The 21,200-nt window shown below is 39.1% G+C and overlaps 1 protein-coding gene and 1 long non-coding RNA gene across 2 annotated transcripts; both read right to left on the reverse strand.

Annotated features, from left to right (window-relative positions):
- Positions 1-656: 656 nt before the first annotated feature.
- Positions 657-6,381, reverse strand: fxyd6 (FXYD domain containing ion transport regulator 6). Its single transcript, XM_084716270.1, has 6 exons — positions 6,357-6,381; positions 6,015-6,050; positions 5,766-5,840; positions 4,660-4,696; positions 4,494-4,543; positions 657-1,033 (listed from the first exon to the last, which is right to left on the reverse strand). The coding sequence occupies exons 1-6, from the start codon at positions 6,379-6,381 to the stop codon at positions 999-1,001; spliced, it is 258 nt and encodes an 85-aa protein (XP_084572396.1). The 3' UTR covers positions 657-998.
- Positions 6,382-7,154: 773 nt separating this feature from the next.
- LOC146328080 (uncharacterized) lies at positions 7,155-20,145 on the reverse strand. The gene is made up of 3 exons (XR_014769936.1): positions 19,961-20,145; positions 7,998-8,051; positions 7,155-7,178 (listed from the first exon to the last, which is right to left on the reverse strand). It is a non-coding gene; the product is annotated as an uncharacterized LOC146328080 (long non-coding RNA).
- Positions 20,146-21,200: the final 1,055 nt, after the last annotated feature.

The raw sequence follows: 21,200 nt of genomic DNA on the forward strand, positions 1-21,200 counted from the left end.
TCTCAAACTCAACACTTAAACCTTGTCTCTCTTTTTCAGAACATCACATTAGAGAGATCGACCTAGCAATTTAATAAACAAACAAGACAGAGAAAAGAAACAGATCCGGGCTTCACAGATTTGCAGCACTACTGAGCATGTATGGGGAAACTAATCATAGTCTGGTGGAGACAAGTTAATCCTGGTGGAGCCAGTGACGGGGCTGAGGAGTGGATATGTGGAGAAGAAGGCAGTGAGACAGCTGATGCAGGAGCTCCCTCCACCAACACTGCAGTGGAGGAGTTCGTGCAGATACCTGCAAACCATTCCTGTGCTCAGTCAGAGAGCTGTGGCAGTTGAGATTGTCTTTTATAAGGCATGTAGAGATACACATGCACTTGTGATAGACACACAGTCATACAGGGTATGCATGTACACATATGCCAACATGTGCACACAAACACACCCAACCATTCAAACAAAGACCTAAATGAAGGATATATTACTGTATATCTTATCTGTAAACTATCTGTATTTATATATATACTTATATATGTATACAGTATATATGCATATATATTATAGTCCAAAGTGACAAATATTATCCAAGACAACTGACAAAATAAACAACAAATTGACAAATCCTAAAACCTAAAGTCAAGAAATAGGAGTACAAAACGAAGAACGGTGGACCACACAACATTAAAAAGTCTTCAAAGACAATCTTGTGTCAAAGGTGCTACTGGCTAAGACGAAGAACTGGCGTGAGAGACTGTCACAGAAAGGCACAGGAACGGACAAGAGCACTGTGGAACTAGCACGGTCACAACGGAGCACAACAGGCTAAAGGTTTGTCTTCAGGGCACAAGATTTATGTACATATTTCACCTCTAAATGTATAACTCCCCTCTTACCCTCTCATATAATAATAATAATCAATGTCTCCATTGTTATAGTGGCTTTATATCAAACAAAATTTATCATCATGGCAGAAGGCAGTCCGGTCCAGTGAAGTTGCCTCAGTTCTCTGCTGCAGTTGCTGCAACTGCTGGAGCTGAAAGAGGTGAAGGACAAGTTGTTTAGTTGAGGCTTAAGTGGAAATTATTAATCTTGCCCACAGTCATTTCACTACTTCTGTCTCTCTTATCCATTTACTTACATACAGTCACCTGAAGGACCATGCTGATAGTTCTGCTGCTCTTTAAGTGTTGGTGAGTACATGCAGTATAAAAATTGCTGACCTTATTCTAAGGATGAGGAGTGCTCACCAACTGTATAGGTACAATTTCAAGGTATTTAATTTTAGTTTTATTACTTTATACTTCTGCTGCACTACATTTTTGAATAGGTGTACTTATTGGTTACATTGCAGATTAAAATCCTATACATAGGGCTGTCACAATCACCACAATTTTGAAACACCACTTGATTGACAAACCAACCACAGGGCATGGCAAGCAATCAAGACAACCGCTTTTGTCTTTTCTTTTTTCACGAGACTGGTTCTTTCTTTTTTTAACACTTCAGTGCATGTTAAGTGAATGAATCAGTGCTTAAAAAAACTTCAACAAACAATATGGCGCTCAAGGATGATCGATACTGGCTGTCTGTAAAATTTAGAGGCTGTAGGGCACCCCTGTAGCTCAGTGTCAGTCCTCATCGTCCTCAGCGGGCCGCCGGTGCAACACCAGCCTAATACCCATTTGCTGTGTGTCAACCCCTCCCTCTCTACCCCCTTTCCAGTCATATCTTCAGCTGTTCCTATCAAATAAAGGCAAAAATGCCTGTTCTCAGCATCAGCATGCTGTACTGCTTGTATGGTAAATACCACAGGCTGAAGCTGTTAGAAAAATGACACAATATTGAAGGGCAGTCAAGAAGTCAAGAGAAACTGTGTGAATGTTAAGCTTCATCTAAAGCCCACTAAATAACAAGAGTAATGGGTTTGATGCAGGTAACTGTTTTTTCATGTTTCTTTTTGTGAATGTTTATAGTGTGCATGTTTGTATTGCTGCTATATTTAAATTGCTGCTATATGTAAATTTACCCGATAAACATGCGCTGAAGGGAACGATATCACTCATACCATAAACTTGCCTGCTGGTCAGTTAGGTGAGATCCACAGATAATGTTGATAACTGCACCAGATTATTTCATTTATCATGAATTAAGTGATTGGCAAATGCAAAAAAAGAGTTGCACTAATACTGCATACCATGCTCAACCTAAATGAACACAGGGGGAATTCAGCCACTGCGATAACCCTATTTATAGACAAAACATATAAAAGCCTTATAAAATAATGATGCATGAGTATACAATAAGCATCCAAACAGCATGTAAGAAACAGTTCAAATTAGCTAAAAAAAAAAAGAAAAAAGAAAAGACAATACAAAACAAAAATCTCTGGTATCACTGCATTTACGTGAACGAAGGATCTGAATACCAGTGCCTTCCACGCTGAAAAACACATTATGAAACTGAACCTTCACAGTCTTGGAACCTAACTGAGATTAGTAACACAACACCCTCAACATTTCAGCAGCTTTATGTTAACACAATCACAAGCAGGAGCTGTTATAAAACTGTCTCTTTGGTGGTGCGTTCAAGGATATCAAAGCATCCTTGAACTGGTTTGAAAGCACTGTATGAAGCAGTGCTGCTAACATAATGAGTTTTATGTGTGATTTTTAGTTTTCAAACCTTGTTGCAAACTATTATACCATCAAAAAATTCAGTGACATTTTGATCAGACATTAGCTTGTAATTCACTGGTTATTCTGGATGGACAAACCTCGTTTGGGCAAATGACCAGCAGGAATGAGCAGTGCATGTGTGAGTCAGAGAGAAGCTTTCAAGTTGATCCTGAGGAGGAAGATAGTGAGTTGTCTTTGAGCATAATTATGAGATTCCACAGAGTATTTAAAAATACAAAATACTATAGAGACACACTATACTGTTTACTGATATACACCCTTTAATGAGACTGTCCAGAATGTGTCTCTCTTTCTTTCTTCCATCTCTGAAATTTCACTCTTTTTAATTAGGTAAGACTTGAAAACTTAACTTCTGAATACTGTTGGGTTCTACCTGGACCCTATTTTCCAATGTTTAAAGTGACTAATGCATAAGTTTGAAATTGGTCCAGAATTGAGACGCTGCAGCCGTCAGAAGCAAAACTAATCTACAAACTCCCTCTGTGCAACTGCGCCTCATCAAAGTAAGTCAACTAAAAGTGCCTGTTTTGCAGCGGACATGCTCAGATTGTTATCACAAGTGTCTGACAACAAAGACCTTTTTAAAGACTGAGATTTGTTTTGTTTAGCTAGAAACAGCTGTTTTGTTGCTCTCACCAAACTTCACCAGATTAATTTTGCAAAACTATAATTTTGACGTAGTCATCTTTGTTCAAACTCACTGGAGACTAAATAAAACTCACCAAAATGTCAATTGTGCCTTTAACTCTGTCCCGCCCTTCTGTCAGTTTTGTCTTGGGTCTATAATATTCTTGAAACTATATAGCTTACATAGTGGGTTACTTAAAAGAACAAGGCGAAAGGGTGTTCCCACTGGGCCATCCCTCCTGTTAAAAATTAACAAATCGCCTACTGACTGCTTCAACAATGACCAACTCTGTTATTTGGTCAAAATAAACCTTTAATTCACCACGCTAAGGAATGAATGTATTCATGTATGAATATACTCTGGCTGATAGCGGACCTCTCTCTCACTCTCCTCCTGATATTTACACATTTAATTAAGAGTTTATTTCAACCAAACCAGAGCTGATGATTGTTGAAATACTGAAAGGACTAACAAAGAAGTTTTGGGGGGAGTTTTAATTTGTTTCTGTAGAGAATGAAAATGTTAAAATTACAGTTTTGCAAAGGTTAGGTTGCTCTTTTAAAAAACATTGTCGTCAGACAACAATGTAAGTCTGTCAAGGGCAAATAAAGCTCTTTTAGTGGAAGTGCTTCGACCAATTACAAAAATGGTCACCTCAATTAGTCACTTACACACAAGTTAAAAAATACATAAGTTACCCCCACTTTATTCTGCTCTATTACCTTCTGCTATAGATGCTCCTTCCTTCATGTAACACTTGATTTGCAGACAACAGCTCAGACAGTAGTCTCAGTTGTTGGAGTGTCGTCAAATGCAACCACAGGGAGGGTAAAGGTGACAAACTGTTCCCTGTAATAAATTACCTATTACAGTTTGACAACTCTTTATCAGTAGGTTTTTATTCTATGGAACTAAACTAAAACCTGAAACAGCTTCGAAGATCAAACTTAAAATCAAAGTTATTCGTCTTAGAAAATGTCAGCTAGTATATAACTTGCATGCTTTCTCTCTGTGTGTCTCTAACATACAGTATGGTTCAACATGCGTTGAACCCCCTCCTCCTCTGTGCTGCTGTGTCCTCTCCCAAAGGGAAATTGAATTATGGAAGTATGTCAGGGGGTGAAGCAGAGGTGAGAGGAGCTGACAGAGAGTTTAAATGTGCATCTCACCCGTGGAGACAATCAGGTTCTCCTCCTGTTTCTCCTCATCTCCAGGGGCCCTGAGGAGAGGATCCACAGGTTGTCATGGCAACCAAATCACGTAATATGACAGAAAAGCCCTTAAACAGCCAAGTCTTTGTTATTTTTATTCAATCAGAGAAGGACACTGATATACCTGGTCTTCTGGTTGATACTGCAGCGGCATCGTCGACCTACAAACATCAGAAATCATTAGCTGTGTTGGCCACAGGTTTAATTAGTTTAGTTAGACACGTTATATCACCTGATAAAGTAACCTTGTCGTAGTGTGGAAATGCCATAATGATTCATTCATTTATTACTAATTATTCTTAAAGTGACTGGAACACTTAATAACATTGAGTGCGTGTATGCACACATAATAAAATGATATAGAAGCACACACACACACATACACTGAGATTCAGCTATCACAACTAAAGCTGGTTTAAAATGCTAATAGAACACAACATTTCTCAAATGCTTGAAAGAGAAGCCTGAAAAGCCTGACAACATGTTGAATATTATTATTGCTCACAAAAAGAAGTTGTCTCCTGTCATAAATATCTCAGTATTTGGCTTTATGACTGCCTGTCTTCTGAACTGCAGGTTGATAATCCTCTTAAAAAGCTGAGACTAAAGTTAGAGTGTTATTTTAGAAATAAGTCATGTTTCTCCAATGTGCAAGACAATATAATAAAGTGTCTTCTAGGGTGCCCCTCCAGTTGACATAATGTGGTAAAATGTCCTTTCGGGTGCCTTTACAGTGGACAAAATTTGGTGAAGTGGCCTCTAGCGTGCCTTTCTAGGAGAAAACACATTGCTTACACATGTGAGACACTGCATATTTACTACAAACTGTAAGGCCCTCACTCGTCACAGTACATTTTTCTCTAGGTTTGGTTGGCCATCTCTGGCTCAGGCACAGGTATTTGTTCATTAATAAAGCCAGGCTGGGTAAAGTCCCATCATACATTTGGTCTTTGACTGTACACTTTAGTTACCATCTGAGATCAGTCTTAATGGATTAATTGGAGCTCAGTACAGCGGTGAATGAATCAGCTGGCACTTGCCACAGCAATTTTGATTATTTTGACACGTAAATGTATATGTTATATGTTTTATTGTTGTTCTTGCTGTTTTCTGTGCTGCTGTGCCACGTCTTCTTTGAAAAAGAGACTGCTGATCTCAACAGGATTCACCTGGTTAAATATAAGCTAAATAGAAAAATAAATAAAAACAAACAGACAAAGGTTAACTTACTAAGGATGAGAAGAATGCCCAGTGCGAACAGCACCACGGCAAATGCCAATCCCCCAATCCTCAGGCTCTCATAGTCTGCAGAGGAAATTGACGCCAGAATACCACAGAAGAGACACAGCAGTGAGAGAAAGACATGTAATCAATGTGCCATTTAATAAGTTTTTATCTATGTAGACACTGTCTCTGTGAGTTCACAATGTGCTGATGATGATCAGTGTTTACAGATAATACAGATTTTTCTAAACTTACCATAAATAAATGGGTTGTCAACTTTGTCCTTTTTATCTGTGAAAACATTATAGACAGAAACCACACATTTATGATATATTTTATCAGTGGTGTCATTAAACATAAGTTCTTCTTTGTTAATTGTTCATTTATGTATTGTTACATGCTAAGTAACATATTTTTATATCAAAAATCCTTCAATTTCTTATTCCTATAAAATGTATGTTATACAACAAAATTTGACAGAAATGCATTTGATGAAGTATATCCAAGAATTCATCATCATCTTGTCATCATCTTGTATATTCACTATGCCACTTCTGAATTGGTCCAGTTATATCCAAAGGATTTGATTTAAATCACTCTTGTAACTAAACTCCACCCACATATTCTGTTTCACCTATGTGCTCCAGCTGACCTGTACACTTTTATTAACAGTAACCATGATGTTCCCCAAAGAAGCTAAAACATGTTTATTGCTCATAGGCCCTGAAGATTCCCCAGTTAATGTAAGTAAACACAAATTTATTAACTTCTGTCTGTTACAAACCAAACCGGTAATTTCTTTACATATGGAAAGATATTCAGAGACCTGATTGTTGTCACTGGATTAAAGAGATGCTTTGCAATCTGGAGTTAAGAACTGACTTACATAGGAAGAGGTAAACTTGACAACTTTTATCAGCTGCAGACACCTTTCTGAGATTTTATGAATGACTTGACTGTGACTTGTCTGTGATTGGACAAGGATTAGGGCTACCATTGTCTTCTTTGTGAATAGGGAGTGAGAATAGGATAAGTTATATTAATTAATAGATCATAAATAAATTAATTATATTGTTCATACTCTTTAAGATGCATAAACTGTACATATACTGTATATATGAATACACTCAAATACACTGTCATACATTATCATCTCTCTCTTTCGTACCACACAACCACTTTCATGTCTTCAGCATTGATTTCACTCTATAAAAATCTATTTCTAATCAACACACAGTTGGGTCTGGTTGTGACTTAATCAATTCATCTGTCACTGCTCACTGTAGTGAGGCAATCTATAAGGGTCTGATTCTGTCTGGAAACCAATGGACCCTCCTATTTGGCAGTGAGGACTGAGGTGTGACCCCCATTAGAGACTACATCAAGGGTACTCACCGTCTGCACTGGAGTCTGCTACAGCTGAGAAAGAGAAAAGGACAAGGGTAGAAATAAGAAATTGAAAGGGATAAGATGAGTTAGAAATGCTATCTATCTATCTATCTATCTATCTATCTATCTATCTATCTATCTATCTATCTATCTATCTATCTGTCTGTCTGTCTGTCTGTCTGTGTGTCTATCTTCTATCTGTCTGCCTGTCTGTCTATCTGTCTGCCTGTCTGTCTATCTGCCTGTCTGTCTGTGTTTTACCTCACACATGCTCCAAGTGTCAGAACAAACAGTGTGCAGCACCACATCATCTGTTTGTAGTGTGTGACTGTGTGAGCATGTGTTTACGTGTCTTACATTTAATCACACACTATAAACAGACCTCACACACACAGTCAGTGACTCGCCAATGTGTGAAGCCCACACATAAAGCCCTAAAGTAGTAATTGATGTTTTGCTACGATCCCACACCCACTAAGTGCCTTTTCATGTAGCATCACTGCCTGCCCCGACACTGCCTCCACATGGACAATTACGTGTGTTTGTATGAACGGATATGGGTGTGTGTGTGTGTGTGTGTGTGTGTGTGTGTGTGTGTGTGTGTGTGTGTGTTTGTGTGTGTGTGTGTGTGTGTGTGTGTGTGTTTGTGTGTGTGTGTGTGTGTGTGTGTGTGTTTGTGTGTGTGTGTGTGTGTGTGTGTGTGTTTGTGTGTGTGTGTGTGTGTGTGTGTGTGTGTGTGTGTGTGTGTGTGTGTGTGTGTGTTTGTGTGTGTGTGTGTGTGTGTGTGTGTGTGTGTGTGTGTGTGTGTGTGTGTGTGTGTGAGTGTTTCATGGCAAAAGGGGCACTTACCAGCCACACACACCAGGAGTGAAGAGAGGAAGAGCAAAATAGTTTCCATGGCAACTGTTGACACAGAGTAATAAAGAGGGAGGGCGAGAGAGAGAATGGAAGAAATAGAAAAAATATATAATGAGAGAGGTCTGTTTTAGTAAGCTATACTACTCCAGCACACACCATTAGAAACAGGGGCTCCAAATGGGTTCTTCCTGAGGGGCTGAGGTTCTCCCCAGAGCCATATGCTTCTTAAGAGCCTTTTTTAAGAAAGTGTTCATCAAGGGTCCAATAAATTCTGGTTTTTGAATTGGTTCTGTTCATGATTCCTGGAACCTTACACACTTAGAAATAAAGATTCTAAGTAAAACCATAGGAAAACCCTTAGTGTTCCTGGTAGAACCTTCCATAAAGGTTCCACCTGGAAGCATTTCAGAGAGTTCTACGTAGAAAAATCTGTGAGAGGTTTCACCTTGAATGCCCTATGAAAAGCTGTAAAAGAGAGCCCTTCTATGGTGCAATAGCTTTATCTAGAACCCTCGCTGGGGGTTCCAGCCATGGTCATTCCACCTTCTAAGGGTGCCTACAAGAACCCAGCTATGTTGGTCTGCTGAGAACCACTTTATATTCCACATTTTTTATCCAGAACCCACCCAGGGGGTTCTAATGAGTCCCCTTTTATATTAGAGAAAAAATAACCCTTGACAAAAAAGGTTCTTCAAGGATTTAAAAAAAATCCATGAAGAATTCTTTCCTCCAAAAAGGGTTCTGTGGATGAAGAGGGTTCTTTTTTCAAAGAGGGTTACTCAGAAGCAAATGGTTTTTGGGTAGAACCTCTGCCCTTCAGGAAGAACCCACTTGGACCTTTTTTTCTAAGAGTGGAGTGAAACGTCCACCAGTTTTGAGTTGACCTGTCGTTGTAAAGGGTGTCAACAGGGGGCACTGCACAGTGCACAATGATCTGTTCCCAAGGAAAACCTGCTGTTTTTACCAGCTGTGTTTTTTTCCTGGTTCTGATCCAGGTTATTTTTGGTGGAAATGTTCAGACTGGTTCACTGAGGGAATGGAAGCATGGCTTGTTCTCCCTCCCAGCGGGCCTTTTTCCACCAAATTCTAGCCCTTTAAGAAGAAGGTTCTTGGAACCTTGGTACTATCTAGTGAACCAGCCCACATTTCCACCAGTTTTGAGTGAGACCATTCTAATCAAGGATGTCATCAAGAGAGGACACTTCACACTTCACACAGCCTGTAGAATATGACATGCACACTTTGGTTCCCAAAGGAAACCCTGTTCATTTTTGCTTCTAGCTGGGAACCAAGTTTTTTCCAGTTCTGGCACATTATTTATATAACAGCATTATTTAGGTGGAAATGCTTGTTTCGAAAGTAGGTGAGGGAACCAGAATGAGGCCTATTCCATGTTGGTGGAAAAGGCCTAGAGGGTTATGGGTGGAACTATTAAACCATAGAAGAATTCTCTGCAGAACCTCTCATAGGGGGTTCTGGGTGGAGCCTTTCACAGATGGTTCTAGCTATAACCTTTTCCGTGGGGTTCTAAGTGGAATTTTCTGAAAGGGTTCTAAGTGGAACCTTTATAAAAGATTCAACTAGGAACCAAAAAGTGTTTCTTTATGAGGATAAGCTGAAGAAACCTTTATGGCTCTAGCTGAGAGCATATATGCTAATATGGGACATAAACAATAACACTGAACACATGCACACATACAGTTTATATACACCACACACACACACACACACACACACACACACACACACACACACACACACAGTAAGTGGTGTGAAAGTGGGAATCACATCACACAGCCCTGGCTCCATCCAAACCCCCAGAGTTTGACTGATGCCTGCAGACATATTTTTTTTTATCTTGCATAACGATCCATGTTCACAGCCTGCTTACATGTTCTCTTTTCCTGGCAGAAACTACACTTTCCTCCCTGTGGACATCACACAACCTTGGCCTATTTTCATGTAGGCTATTCAATGCACACACATGCCCACTGTGTCTCCAACAAAATGTGTTCATATTAAACTGGTTTTCATAGCCAAATGCATTTTGGTGGAGCTGTAGTATCAGTCAGATACATTTTAACCATGCTAGCTGCATGGCTCCAGGGGTAACAATGACAGTTTGTCACCCGCTTCAGACTGAAATATCTCCACATCTTTTGAATGGATTGCAAAGACAACTTGTACAGACATTCATGATTCCCAGAGGATGAATCCTAATTACTTTGGTGATCTTCTGACATCTTTGCTTTTATGCACCAACAAACTGACTGAATGGACTGCTATGATATTTTGTTCATACAGTACATCTGTGGGTCCCCGATTACCCCAGTGACTTTGATGATCAGAGGAGTCAGACAAGTTTATGACTAAATATGGGTAAAACTGACAGTCCTGCCTCAGCTGTGCTTTGCTTTTAGTGCTAATTAAGAAATGCTAGCACGCTTTCATGCTAAACTAAGCCAGTTGAATAGTAAACATTACAACTGCATGTCAGCATTCTGACGTTAGCATTTAGCTCAAAGCACCTCTGTGCCAATGTGAAGACCTACACATTCACTGACATGCTTGTGGACATTTGTGTGACATTTTGTCTTATTTCAGTCAACCCACTGATGATCTAATGTAGATACAAAATATTCACATTGAATGTATCTGCAAAATATCTGTTCCTAGGAACTTAAGTGTGATTCAGGTTTTATGGTAACACTATGTTTTGATTAATGACATGCACTTTGTTGCACTTATGTCTGAAACTCTATTGATGCTATTTATCTATTTGAAGCCACCATTTTGCTTTCAGTCAGTGTAAAATGTCTGGGTCTTCACATATAAAACTTCCACAAAGACAGGTTTGAAAGGTCAGGTCATCTACTGTTTTCTCTTTCTGATATTTCAATAAAATAATAACCAGCCAGAGTACTTAATGACTGCACAAATGGAGACCTGGTGGCAACAACAAGTCACTAGTCAATATGTGTGTGTGTGGTCTCATTTCCTTTCATATTATCTGGTGATGTATTATGCATCAAACTTCAGGAGCAGAATAAGAGGCCAGTATAGCCGATACTCCAAGCTTGTCGGATCATCAGATATCTTCAGAAATCTCCTCCCTTTAAGCATTTTGGACATCAGATTTGGGGTGACTGCATTCAAGAATTTCTCCAAGTAGTTCTCCAAAAGTCTGATTGGCCAGCTAATCAGAGGTGAGAAAAGAAGCTTCTGTCTCTAGATGTCTTGTTTTCCATTTGTCACACTGCTATTTGTGGCACTTTTCATGCCAGCAACAACAAGTGCAACATTTTGAATGCCTTCCAGGAGAGAACGTGTGCCATTATTCTCATGTTGAAACAATGCCATGTCTCCTCACATGACTCCTCTCCAGCTTTTCAATCCACTTTATTTATGTGGACGGACAACACGTTGAAAAAAACTAGTTCCGATCAAGTTTACAGATGGAAACAAGGTTTGACAGTAATTGATTACAGCATTTGATGAAACATGTCAAAGCTCTAACCTATAGCCTTCAGAGTCCAAAAGCTTTATTTAACTCAAGCGTTACCTCTCCTGTTTGAGAGTGCCACCTGTCTGTCCACTGGTCTGCCTACATGCTTTTATTTATTTCCATCCCTCACACTAACTGGCTCTCTGATTGACTGGGTCCATTTATGTCCATTTGGGTGTTTGTCTGTCTCCAGCCATAGCAGTGGTAGAGGACATATAGTGCACTTAAATGAATAGAGTCCATTATAGTCATTAGCTGAGGAACCGACTGTAGCATTCGTGCCTAGTTGCTGTTTGCATGTTGGTGCTCCATCTATTTGATTTATGAGCCTTCATACAGATACTGGAAACTAGAACATTTATGAAATAATGTGACATAAGATGACACTGAGGAACATAATGTAAGGCCTATGGCAATCATTAGACTAATGGTATCTACACTTAAAACTAAAATCAACCCTATGTGACCTTTTACAGAAAAAAAAATATTTTGTTTAATGGGATGTTTCATGCAAGATAGTTCACTAGAATTACTTGTTTTCATGTTAGGTGTTTGTTTTTTTGATGTTTTTGAGTGGATGTGGGTGTGAAATGGGGTTTCCTTTTTAGTTTTGACATTTACATTTGTTGAGGGACTTTTTGTATTGGATATTTGTCTTGATTTCACAAATGTATAAAGTTGGTGCCTTAAAGGTTTGCAAGACACCCCTTTGCAATTGTTAAGTTTTATTTATTTTCCCTTTCTGTCAAATATAATTTATGTTTGAGACTGTGCTAAACAAGAAAACTGTGGACAAAAAGTTTTCAGCTGATAAATTACAAAATATTGACATATACACATATTGTTTTCAGTGAATGATTTTGAGTTTTTTGAAGTATGAATTTTGTGGCAAAAGACACTAATAATCACTGAGTTTACTGAACATGAAATAATTCGTTTTTATACTTAAAATTATTTATTCTGCTAACTTCTGTTAACTTTGAGGGGGTAAATTGATAGTATGAGTTGCATTTACTGAAAACATCTGCGTTTACGTAACTCAACCTTCGAGCTTATTAACTCAAACAATTTTGGGAAACCGATTGCCTCATTTGTTTGACTGCTGCTGACGTTCTCAGGTTCACAGTGTTATTTACCAACATATTAAAGTCATTTAATATTTGGAAATACAAGAGAGAAAAGAGGATTTTCATTTCAGTTTTGACTGTGCAGTCGAGACTGAAAACTTTTCTCAACGTCTTTTTAACTGTTAAGGTGGATGTGTTATGAAAAATATGATGCAATCAGAGAGGGACTTTCATAGTACAGTTAAAATTAAATCCAGATTTGAATGATGAGATATGACAAAATAGTCTTTGAAGGCATGTCTGTCACATCTTGAAAGAGACATCTTTTCTCCACACCAGAGGTGATGACTGATGGCTGGCCTCAAACTGTACATCACTTATATTCAGTTCAGACACATTAATAAATACATGATCAAGTGCAGCAGGCGGGGAAATTATTCATGCTAAGGCAGACGTGCCTTTTAGACAGCAGCATATTGATGCCACCATTACAGAAAATCATTTGCTGTCTTTATAACAAGATATTTCTCATATATCAATAAATGTCTATCTCTGTTGCATAATGTATTCACCATCATCATCCCTCCATTTCTTCTGGTGCAGAGAATGAGAACCGGTTGGGTTGTTCCATTTCAGCACATCTAGTGCATATATACTAGCTGTTAGTTTCTAAGTTACCTGTAGATGTGAGTGTGAGTCTGTGACAACCCTGTGATGTACCCACTCTGCCACCCTGAGACAGTCTCTGTCAGTCTAATTGGATAATTATGTCTTAAAGCTGGGATAGGCAGTTTTCTTTTGGTGTCACTGGACAAAAGTTCCATAAAAAAAACTTTGAAATGAAAGATGTAACTCCCTAGTGTTCAAAAATGACCACTGCAGTGCAAATAACAAGCTGGATTCATAGAAAGTATATTAAATGTGTAGAAGTGAGTTGATTCCTTCCGCCACCTGCTCAGGCATTCTGCCTGCAGGCTGGAGAGACACTTATCCTACATGAGCTCAAGGGACACTGAACTTTATACAACATCATACTTTGACAATAACAAGGTGGGTGGAATGGAGGCGGGTCCCACACGGTAAGCTGATCAGCTATTTATAATTGTCAGTTGCCTGTAGATGCTAAGTCCAGCCCATTATGCAGAAAACAAAAGCCCACTGCTCTGAAAGTTGGAGTTCAGTGACTGCTTGTCTTGCTGCCTGACAAACTCCTTTAACATGTTGCTCAATTTAACCATAATAAAAATCTACTCCTTCCAAAAGATTACTGATGATTTCTTATGACTCAGACAGACATTTACTCATTCTGCCAACATTCATATTGATCTTAGATCCATTTAAAGAGAATAAATGTGAAAAGATTTGTAGCGTTGTTGTCGGAGAAGCAAGTATTTCAACTTGGCATCTTTCTTTTATTTCTTTTTATGTTTTAGTATAGTAAATATATAACATATTTCCAGGGGTGTAGTGCTATTTGTTTAAATACTGGAGTGCACCTATGATGCACACATGCATGCACACGAGCTAGTGATGCGCAGACCACAGTTACAATCCTGTGCAGTGTGGTTAATCAGGGGTATAAAAACAGATGGGTTGCAGGTGGGTAATAGAGTGTGTCTCCCCACTTGAGTGTTTCTTCTTTGTCCTGTTAAGTTAGAGCAAGTTAAATTTATTACAGTTCTGCATTTAGCTGCTTAAATGTCCCATGATATTTGCTGCGGTGACTGTTGCTTAGAATTTCTCTATCTTTCTGAAAACCTGCAGTCCAACATTCACACTCACTTAACACCTTGAGAAAGTAAGCTTCTGTTTCTAGATCTCTTCCTCTCATTTGTCACACTGCTATTTGCGGAAATATTGATGCGAACAACAACAAGTGCAACACTTTGAAGGGCTTCCAGGAGAATATGTCTGAAAATATGTGCCATTATCTTCATTTTGAAACAATACTGTGTCTCCTCATTTGACTCCTCTCTGGCTTTTCACTCCACTTTCCATATGTCTGTCTTGGCAGTTTTCAGTTTTAGAAAATGTACCCCATGACAGAAACTTTGGCCAATCACAGGTTGGTAAGGTATTTGACGACCTGGGAATGAGACTAATTGTTGGACTCAGTGTTTTGCATCCATGACACTCACAAACCTTGTTTAGATCTTTAAGAGTTAATCTTTGTGGCTAAGGGCTCACGTCACCATAGAGCTGGTTACCATAATGAGATACTGTTTGGGAATTCGACCTTGAGCTACCTTGATCCCCCTCTTCAGCATCAACAAGACTCTCTCTCTATTCCCTTTTTTCTCCTCTTAACTCCCCCACCTCATGTTTCAATCATCACATGCTGCCTAACTGGCGTGAAAACCCTTCATATGTCTGTCAAGTGCAATCTAACTTGAAAGACGTGGACAGTCGGGATTATAATGCTCTCTGAAACAGCAAGTCTGACCAAAAGTAAAAAGCTTTATACTTATAACAAACAAGTTAACTTGAGAAAAATAACTTATGAATGAGGCAGCTACTTAGCCATTTGCTAAATGTTCCTGAATAACATTCTCCCCCGCCCAGTGTGGGTTCAGCCGGATGCTCTCCTGTACCGGCGGTGAAAGTCTGTCAGTGTGAGGCTAATGGAGAGGCAGAACGTTGAAGGGAAAGATGAGGCTGAGCTGGTGGATAGAGAGGGGTGTGATGCCCTATCATGTATCATGCCCTAAGTTAATGGTGTGGATAAGACAGTAAGTGTGCAGGGTTAAGTGATTATTTTGTATGCAGTGTGGTCTTTTCCTATTGCCCCTGAAAGCCTCAGACACTGACCAAACTCCAGGCAGCAATCAAGGCAACAAGCAGCAGGCACTGCGTACAGGAAGTAGAAAAGGAGAAAAGTGGAGACACACAGGGAGAACAAGCTACAACACAGTGACCACATGGAGCCAGCCGCTGGCATCTCATGTGGACGAGTGGCTCAACTCAAAACAGGAACGGCAAAGGACTGGCAGGGGTGTACCTCAAAGACTTTATGGACTTTTTAGGAATTATTTGAGTTTTTTGATAATTGTGGTGTTTTTGTAATAAATCTGTTCAAATTTACCCCTCGTCTTGGTTTTAACTCTGCTCTTTATTTACATTTACATTTTGCTGCCATTTTACTGGTATTTTAAAGGGCTTATTCATAGACCTTGAATTGGCAGCTGGTAACAAATACAGATTTCAATATTTGAAAGCTGATCATAAGGTTTCGGTCAATAGTGATGAATTTACTATAAACCTATTTTTATACCTCCATGCCGGTGACAGCCATGGCCAGACACATTATGTTTTTGAGTTGTCCATCCTGTTCTCGTGAATGCCTTATCTCAAGAACGCATTTTAGGGAATTTCTTTAAACTTGACAAACACCCACTTGTACTCAAGGATGAACTGATTAGATTTTGATGGTTAAAGGTCAAGGTCACTGTGACCTCACAAAACCCATTTTTGGCCATAACGCAAAAAATTCATATACTAATTATGACAAAACTTCACAGAAATGTCTAATAGAATAAAATGATGAAGTGATAATATTTCATACCGAAAAGGTCAAAAGGCTGACTTCACTGTGACATCATAATGTTCAGCTCTCTCATCTGTCCCTTTATACATCCAAAAAATTCTCTTAATACTTTTTATTAAATACCTTTATAATCTTCCCTACATACATCATATCAGTCTGGACATGGATATAAACTGCAGCCTGAGCGGTTGGACAAGACATACATTTGCATGAATTTAGTTTTTCTGCTTTGAGAACTGTGACCAAGCACGGGCTTCTACCAACTTCTATCAACTTCTACCAACTTGGTTAAGTTTAAGAAAAGATCGTGTTTTGGGTTAAAAGTATGTTACGTAATGTACAGTACATAACATGATGTAAGTAAAGTAAGTCATGTAAAATAAAACTCTGGATAATGTTAACTTTTGGTTTCAGACAGGACATGAACCCTGGCCTCCTGGGTGAAAATCCTGTGTTTGTTTGTATCATCTATCTACTCCACCATAAACTCACTCTTTATACTTCGTCACCTGACATGGATGAGCTTACTTTAAAGTTACTTGAAAGCTTGGTGTGTCTCAGCAATTCCGTGCTGCATTTTCCTCTTATACGCTGTTACAAATAAGCCTGATTTATCAGTATAGCTCTTTTATATTTTACGTTTCTTAAAAATGTACATTACCGACCAGAAATTTTGACCTTCACATGAATAAAGGAAATAATGAATGACGAGATCACAGTGAAGAATATCACTTTTGTTAGGGTATGATATGAATCTCTTTTGAGGGGGAGTATTTTTAACCGTTAGTGGGTCAGTGTCACATTTGTCCCGTGGGAATCCTTTAGGATGTTTGGCAGCATTGGCACTGCCCACTGTAATGTATCATGCAGCTTTTCAGCAGCAGCCTTTCACTCCCCAGGTATGACACACAGCACCTGAGCAGTCGCCCTTCCATCTTTCCTTAACCTACCTTATCTGCACTATTGTTTAGCAATATTAAGTTCCAGCACCAGACTCCCCTTTGTCTGAGAGGAGAGGACAAGAAAAGGGCAGGCAGGGCGACTGTAATGGAGGACAAGGAAATAGTGGGCAAAAAAGGCTGTTTTCTGTCATGCGGGGACAACAAAAAGGCAAGCTGAAAGACAGTGAGAATGGGAGACAAGCAGACAGAGACAGACATTGTCTGGCAGGAGAGGACAAGGCGAAGGGCATGCAGAGGAGACACTGTCTGAGGAGAGAGAGCAAGGCAGGGGCGGACAGTTGTATGATAGTGGCATTTCGGGTTTAAAATACACAGAGCATTAAGAAGAAAGGTCAGAAAATTTGGTGAGGAAAATGTGATGAGGGAAAGGAAGAAACGGAAACGATCAAAGAGACAACATAACTGGAAGCAACATGATTAGTGAGATGATAAAGCAGACTTGAGCAGCAGATTGCTCAACAGTCACTAATGACCTCATCTTTTGATATCATCTGGCAAATGTGTGTGTTGCACACAATCGTCCGATCAGTGTGATGCAAACTTTTGTAACACAAACATCCAAAATTACACTTTAACTGATTAATTACAGAAAATGTGGACAAGGTCATGATAGAAAACTATATTCAAATGACAGAGTATGACTACAGTGTCCATTAAGACTGCAACCCACAAACTATTAATTGTGTCTTTACTGTCAGCAGGATATTTGTGTGCATTTATGTGCAATGTTTTGAAGAGATAGTTCAGATTATTTGATGTAAAGTTGTATGAGATACTTATTGATGTGTTGTATTACCTACAGTAGATACCAGCTAATATGTACCCAGTTAGAAACAGGGAGAAGCCCCAGTGTTAAAGGTAAGCCATGTACTGCTGTGCACGGGATCTGCAATGAAAATATTTTAACCATATAAAAAAGATCCACCTAAAAAAAAATCAATATCAGTTTAACTGTATGCTGTATTTAGAATTCATCACTTTATTTTGCCCTCAAATAGCCTTTTCTGTCAGGAAACCACTGTTACACAAGCCAAATGTAGCTCTCTCTACAGCAACCAAACCCCATAGGTGAAATCAGTAATTTTACCTTGTAGAACACAAGAGTTTCTGGACTACTGCTGCCTCAATCTATTAGTTTGTTTGTGTTATTGTGTGACCTTGGTGAATCTGAACTATCCTTTTAAAACACAGAAGTCACACAATAATACAAACTAACAAGTCCAGGCAGTGGCAGACCAGCTCCGAGGTAAAACAACTAAGCTTGCATTATGGAGTTTGGCTGGTTGGAAGAGCGCGTTGTTTGGCTTACATAACAGCAGTTTCCCACCAGAAATGGCTGTCTGACAACAAACTCAATCAGTGAAAATATTCTAAATGTAGCGTATCCCTCAACTGATTTTTTAAGTTGCTGATCCTGTCCTTGTTTACCTTCCCAGCTGCTACTCCTTTCTGCCTCTCCAAACCGGGGGCCTGTTAACCAGCATCTACTATAATACACTGATTACCTTAACGGATCTCGTCCAACCCCACTTCAAACAATCCAAACTATCCCTTTAAATGTAAGGTCGATTGGCATCATTGTGCAAAATCTCCCCATTTCACTCTATGTTTGTAAAGGTTTCCAAAAGGACATGTTTTTGGTGACCAAATATTCAAACAAATCAAATACAAAAGTCCCAGGGATGATTAAAAATGTATTTCCTATTCATCAACCTAAAGTTTAAAAATGTAGGGCAGCTAAATAGGTCACACCACAGGTCTTATAACCTTTGTGTGTGTGTGTGTGTGTGTGTGTGTGTGTGTGTGTGTGTGTGGGTGGGTGGGGGGGGGGGGCAATATCTGCCATCATAATGATGTTACATCACCATGACAACTATGTGCGTCGTTATAGTGCCCAGTTATCTCCATGGTGACTGTTTCCAAATGAAAATTCTGGCGCCGAAAGAGAAATGGGTTAAGATGACATATCATATCACATCACAAGGACAACCACACATCAACAGGGGATAAAGGGGTGTGGCAGGCGGTTTCAAAGTCAGAATCAGTCGGCTGAAATTCAGTCGATCTTTAAGATAAATCGGCACTCATCTGTTTATCAATAAACGCGTCAGCTGTAAGGAAACTGTTAAGAAATTCAGCTCCTTTTGATGATTACCTGCGCGCGCCGACAATAATAACGCACTGATGATGATGACTTCTCCATTACGATGTGAGCGCAGTGCCAGGTATCACTGACACTGACTGACTCATAATAAACAACTGGCAGAAAATATCTCAAAATCCGATGTGTGACGTCGGCGTATTCATCCACTTTTGCGTCCCTCAACCTGTGGATCATCTAAAACGAGTCGTCACCCGCCTTGTGCTTCTCCCTTTCATTGACAGAAACAATTTATTAACCGTTTATATTACAATAACAGCAGTGACATCATACACGACATCAGATATTTGGTTTCCGACTGCTGAAAGAGAAAAATGAATTAGTCGCGCTCGTTTTAAGGCTTTTATTTCTATTTGCAAATATATTTTTGCCGCGCAGCCGGTGAAGGTTCCAGTGATCGGCGCCAGTAGACACACCCTCATTTTATAGCGCTGATAAACAACAATACGGCATCTCTGCAAGTAAATGAGAGCATGTGTACATATTGCAACACAATACGTTTGTGCATGAAATAAATTAACTTATAAACGTGCGATTCACTGAAAATCTTACTAATTACATGATTTATTTAAGCTCCTAGAAATAAATTCTGATAAAAATTTGCGTTTCCTTCCAGTCCATCTTTCATGACTCCTCTTGACTCTCATTTTCCCAAAAGAAAAAAAAAAATAACAACACACACTAAGACATTAAATATGTGCGCTTATCAACTTACCTCTTGTTTCTCCAGCGGACCAACACTTAATTCCACCCACAGAAATCAATTAGCTCGTCTCACAAGGCTTCTGTTCCAAATATTCTCATCTGTCAATATGTACACACTGCACACATCTACTTGTCCTCCTGGAGAAACAGATGAAGTGATGGGGAACAACGTGACTCCTGGAGTGACTGCTTGTTCAGTACATGAACCCTCCTCACTCACGCTCTCTTTCTCTCCCCCTGCCTCTCTCCTCTGTGCCAGGCGCACACACCTCATAGACCCCCAGCACAATGCAAGCCTCACGTGTGACTGACAGCTTTGATTTGACTGGATTTCAAACACTTCAAAAAAAAAAAAAGTAAATTAAATATATATGTTTAAATAAACATACATAAATATTCAACAGGCTTTAAATGAACACCATAAATTAACATTTTGTGTCTAACTAGCATTACCTTGACTAGTTCCAGTTTACATCAATGTCTGTATAATGTATGTAGTGAAGACTTTGAAGGAATTAAAGGTATCTACTGTATTTTTTATCACTAGATTGACATGTGTGATTTCAATGAAAAATTGAAAGTGAGAAACGTGTTGTCTTCACATAGACTCTTTTTACAGAGGAGTACAGAGGACTGATAGAGAGCTGAACATTATGATGTCACAGTGAAGTTCATGTTTGATTCCTTGGATATAATCCCATCACCTCATCATTTTATCCTATTAAATATTTGTGTGGAAATTTTTGTCAAAGTTAGGATATGAGTTGTGGGCAAAAACATGTTTTTGGAGTCACAGTGACCTTTGGCTTTGACCCCCAAAAATCTTGTGCCAAATGTAATGAAATTCCCCCCAGGTGTTCCTGAAACATGTCCTTCACAAGAATGGGAAGAGCGTGAGGTCACAGTGACCACCTTTTGACCACTTTTACCTTTGACCACACAAAATCTAACCTGTTTATCCTCGAGGCCAAGTGGACATGTGTACCAAGTTTAAAAAAAAAAATTCTGTGAAAGCATTCCTAACATATCACATTCATGACTGCAACTATCCAACCACTATTTTAAACACTATTTTTGTCTTCTTTATATCAAATCAACAGCACTTAAAAATTAAGAATTGGAGGTGGAAAAAGAAAACAAATTACAACAGCATCACTGTTAACATGCTTTACATTCCCCTTCCTCATTTCTGTACCTTGCAAAAAATATGGAATAAAAAACTGTATGATGTTTTTACTTTGTTTGATTTT

This window comes from Lutjanus erythropterus, chromosome 4 (genome assembly GCF_056507025.1).
Source record: "Lutjanus erythropterus isolate fLutEry1 chromosome 4, fLutEry1.hap2, whole genome shotgun sequence".
Classification (NCBI taxonomy): domain Eukaryota; kingdom Metazoa; phylum Chordata; class Actinopteri; order Lutjaniformes; family Lutjanidae; genus Lutjanus; species Lutjanus erythropterus.

Coding starts and splice junctions, on each gene's coding strand:
- fxyd6 (XM_084716270.1), bottom strand. CDS start 6,381: ATGTGGGTGGAGTTTAGTTACAAGA. Junction 6,051..6,356: donor GGTGGAGTTTAGTTACAAGA/GTGATTTAAATC, acceptor ATGTTTTCACAG/ATAAAAAGGACAAAGTTGAC. Junction 4,544..4,659: donor AGTATCAACCAGAAGACCAG/GTATATCAGTGT, acceptor TCCTCTCCTCAG/GGCCCCTGGAGATGAGGAGA.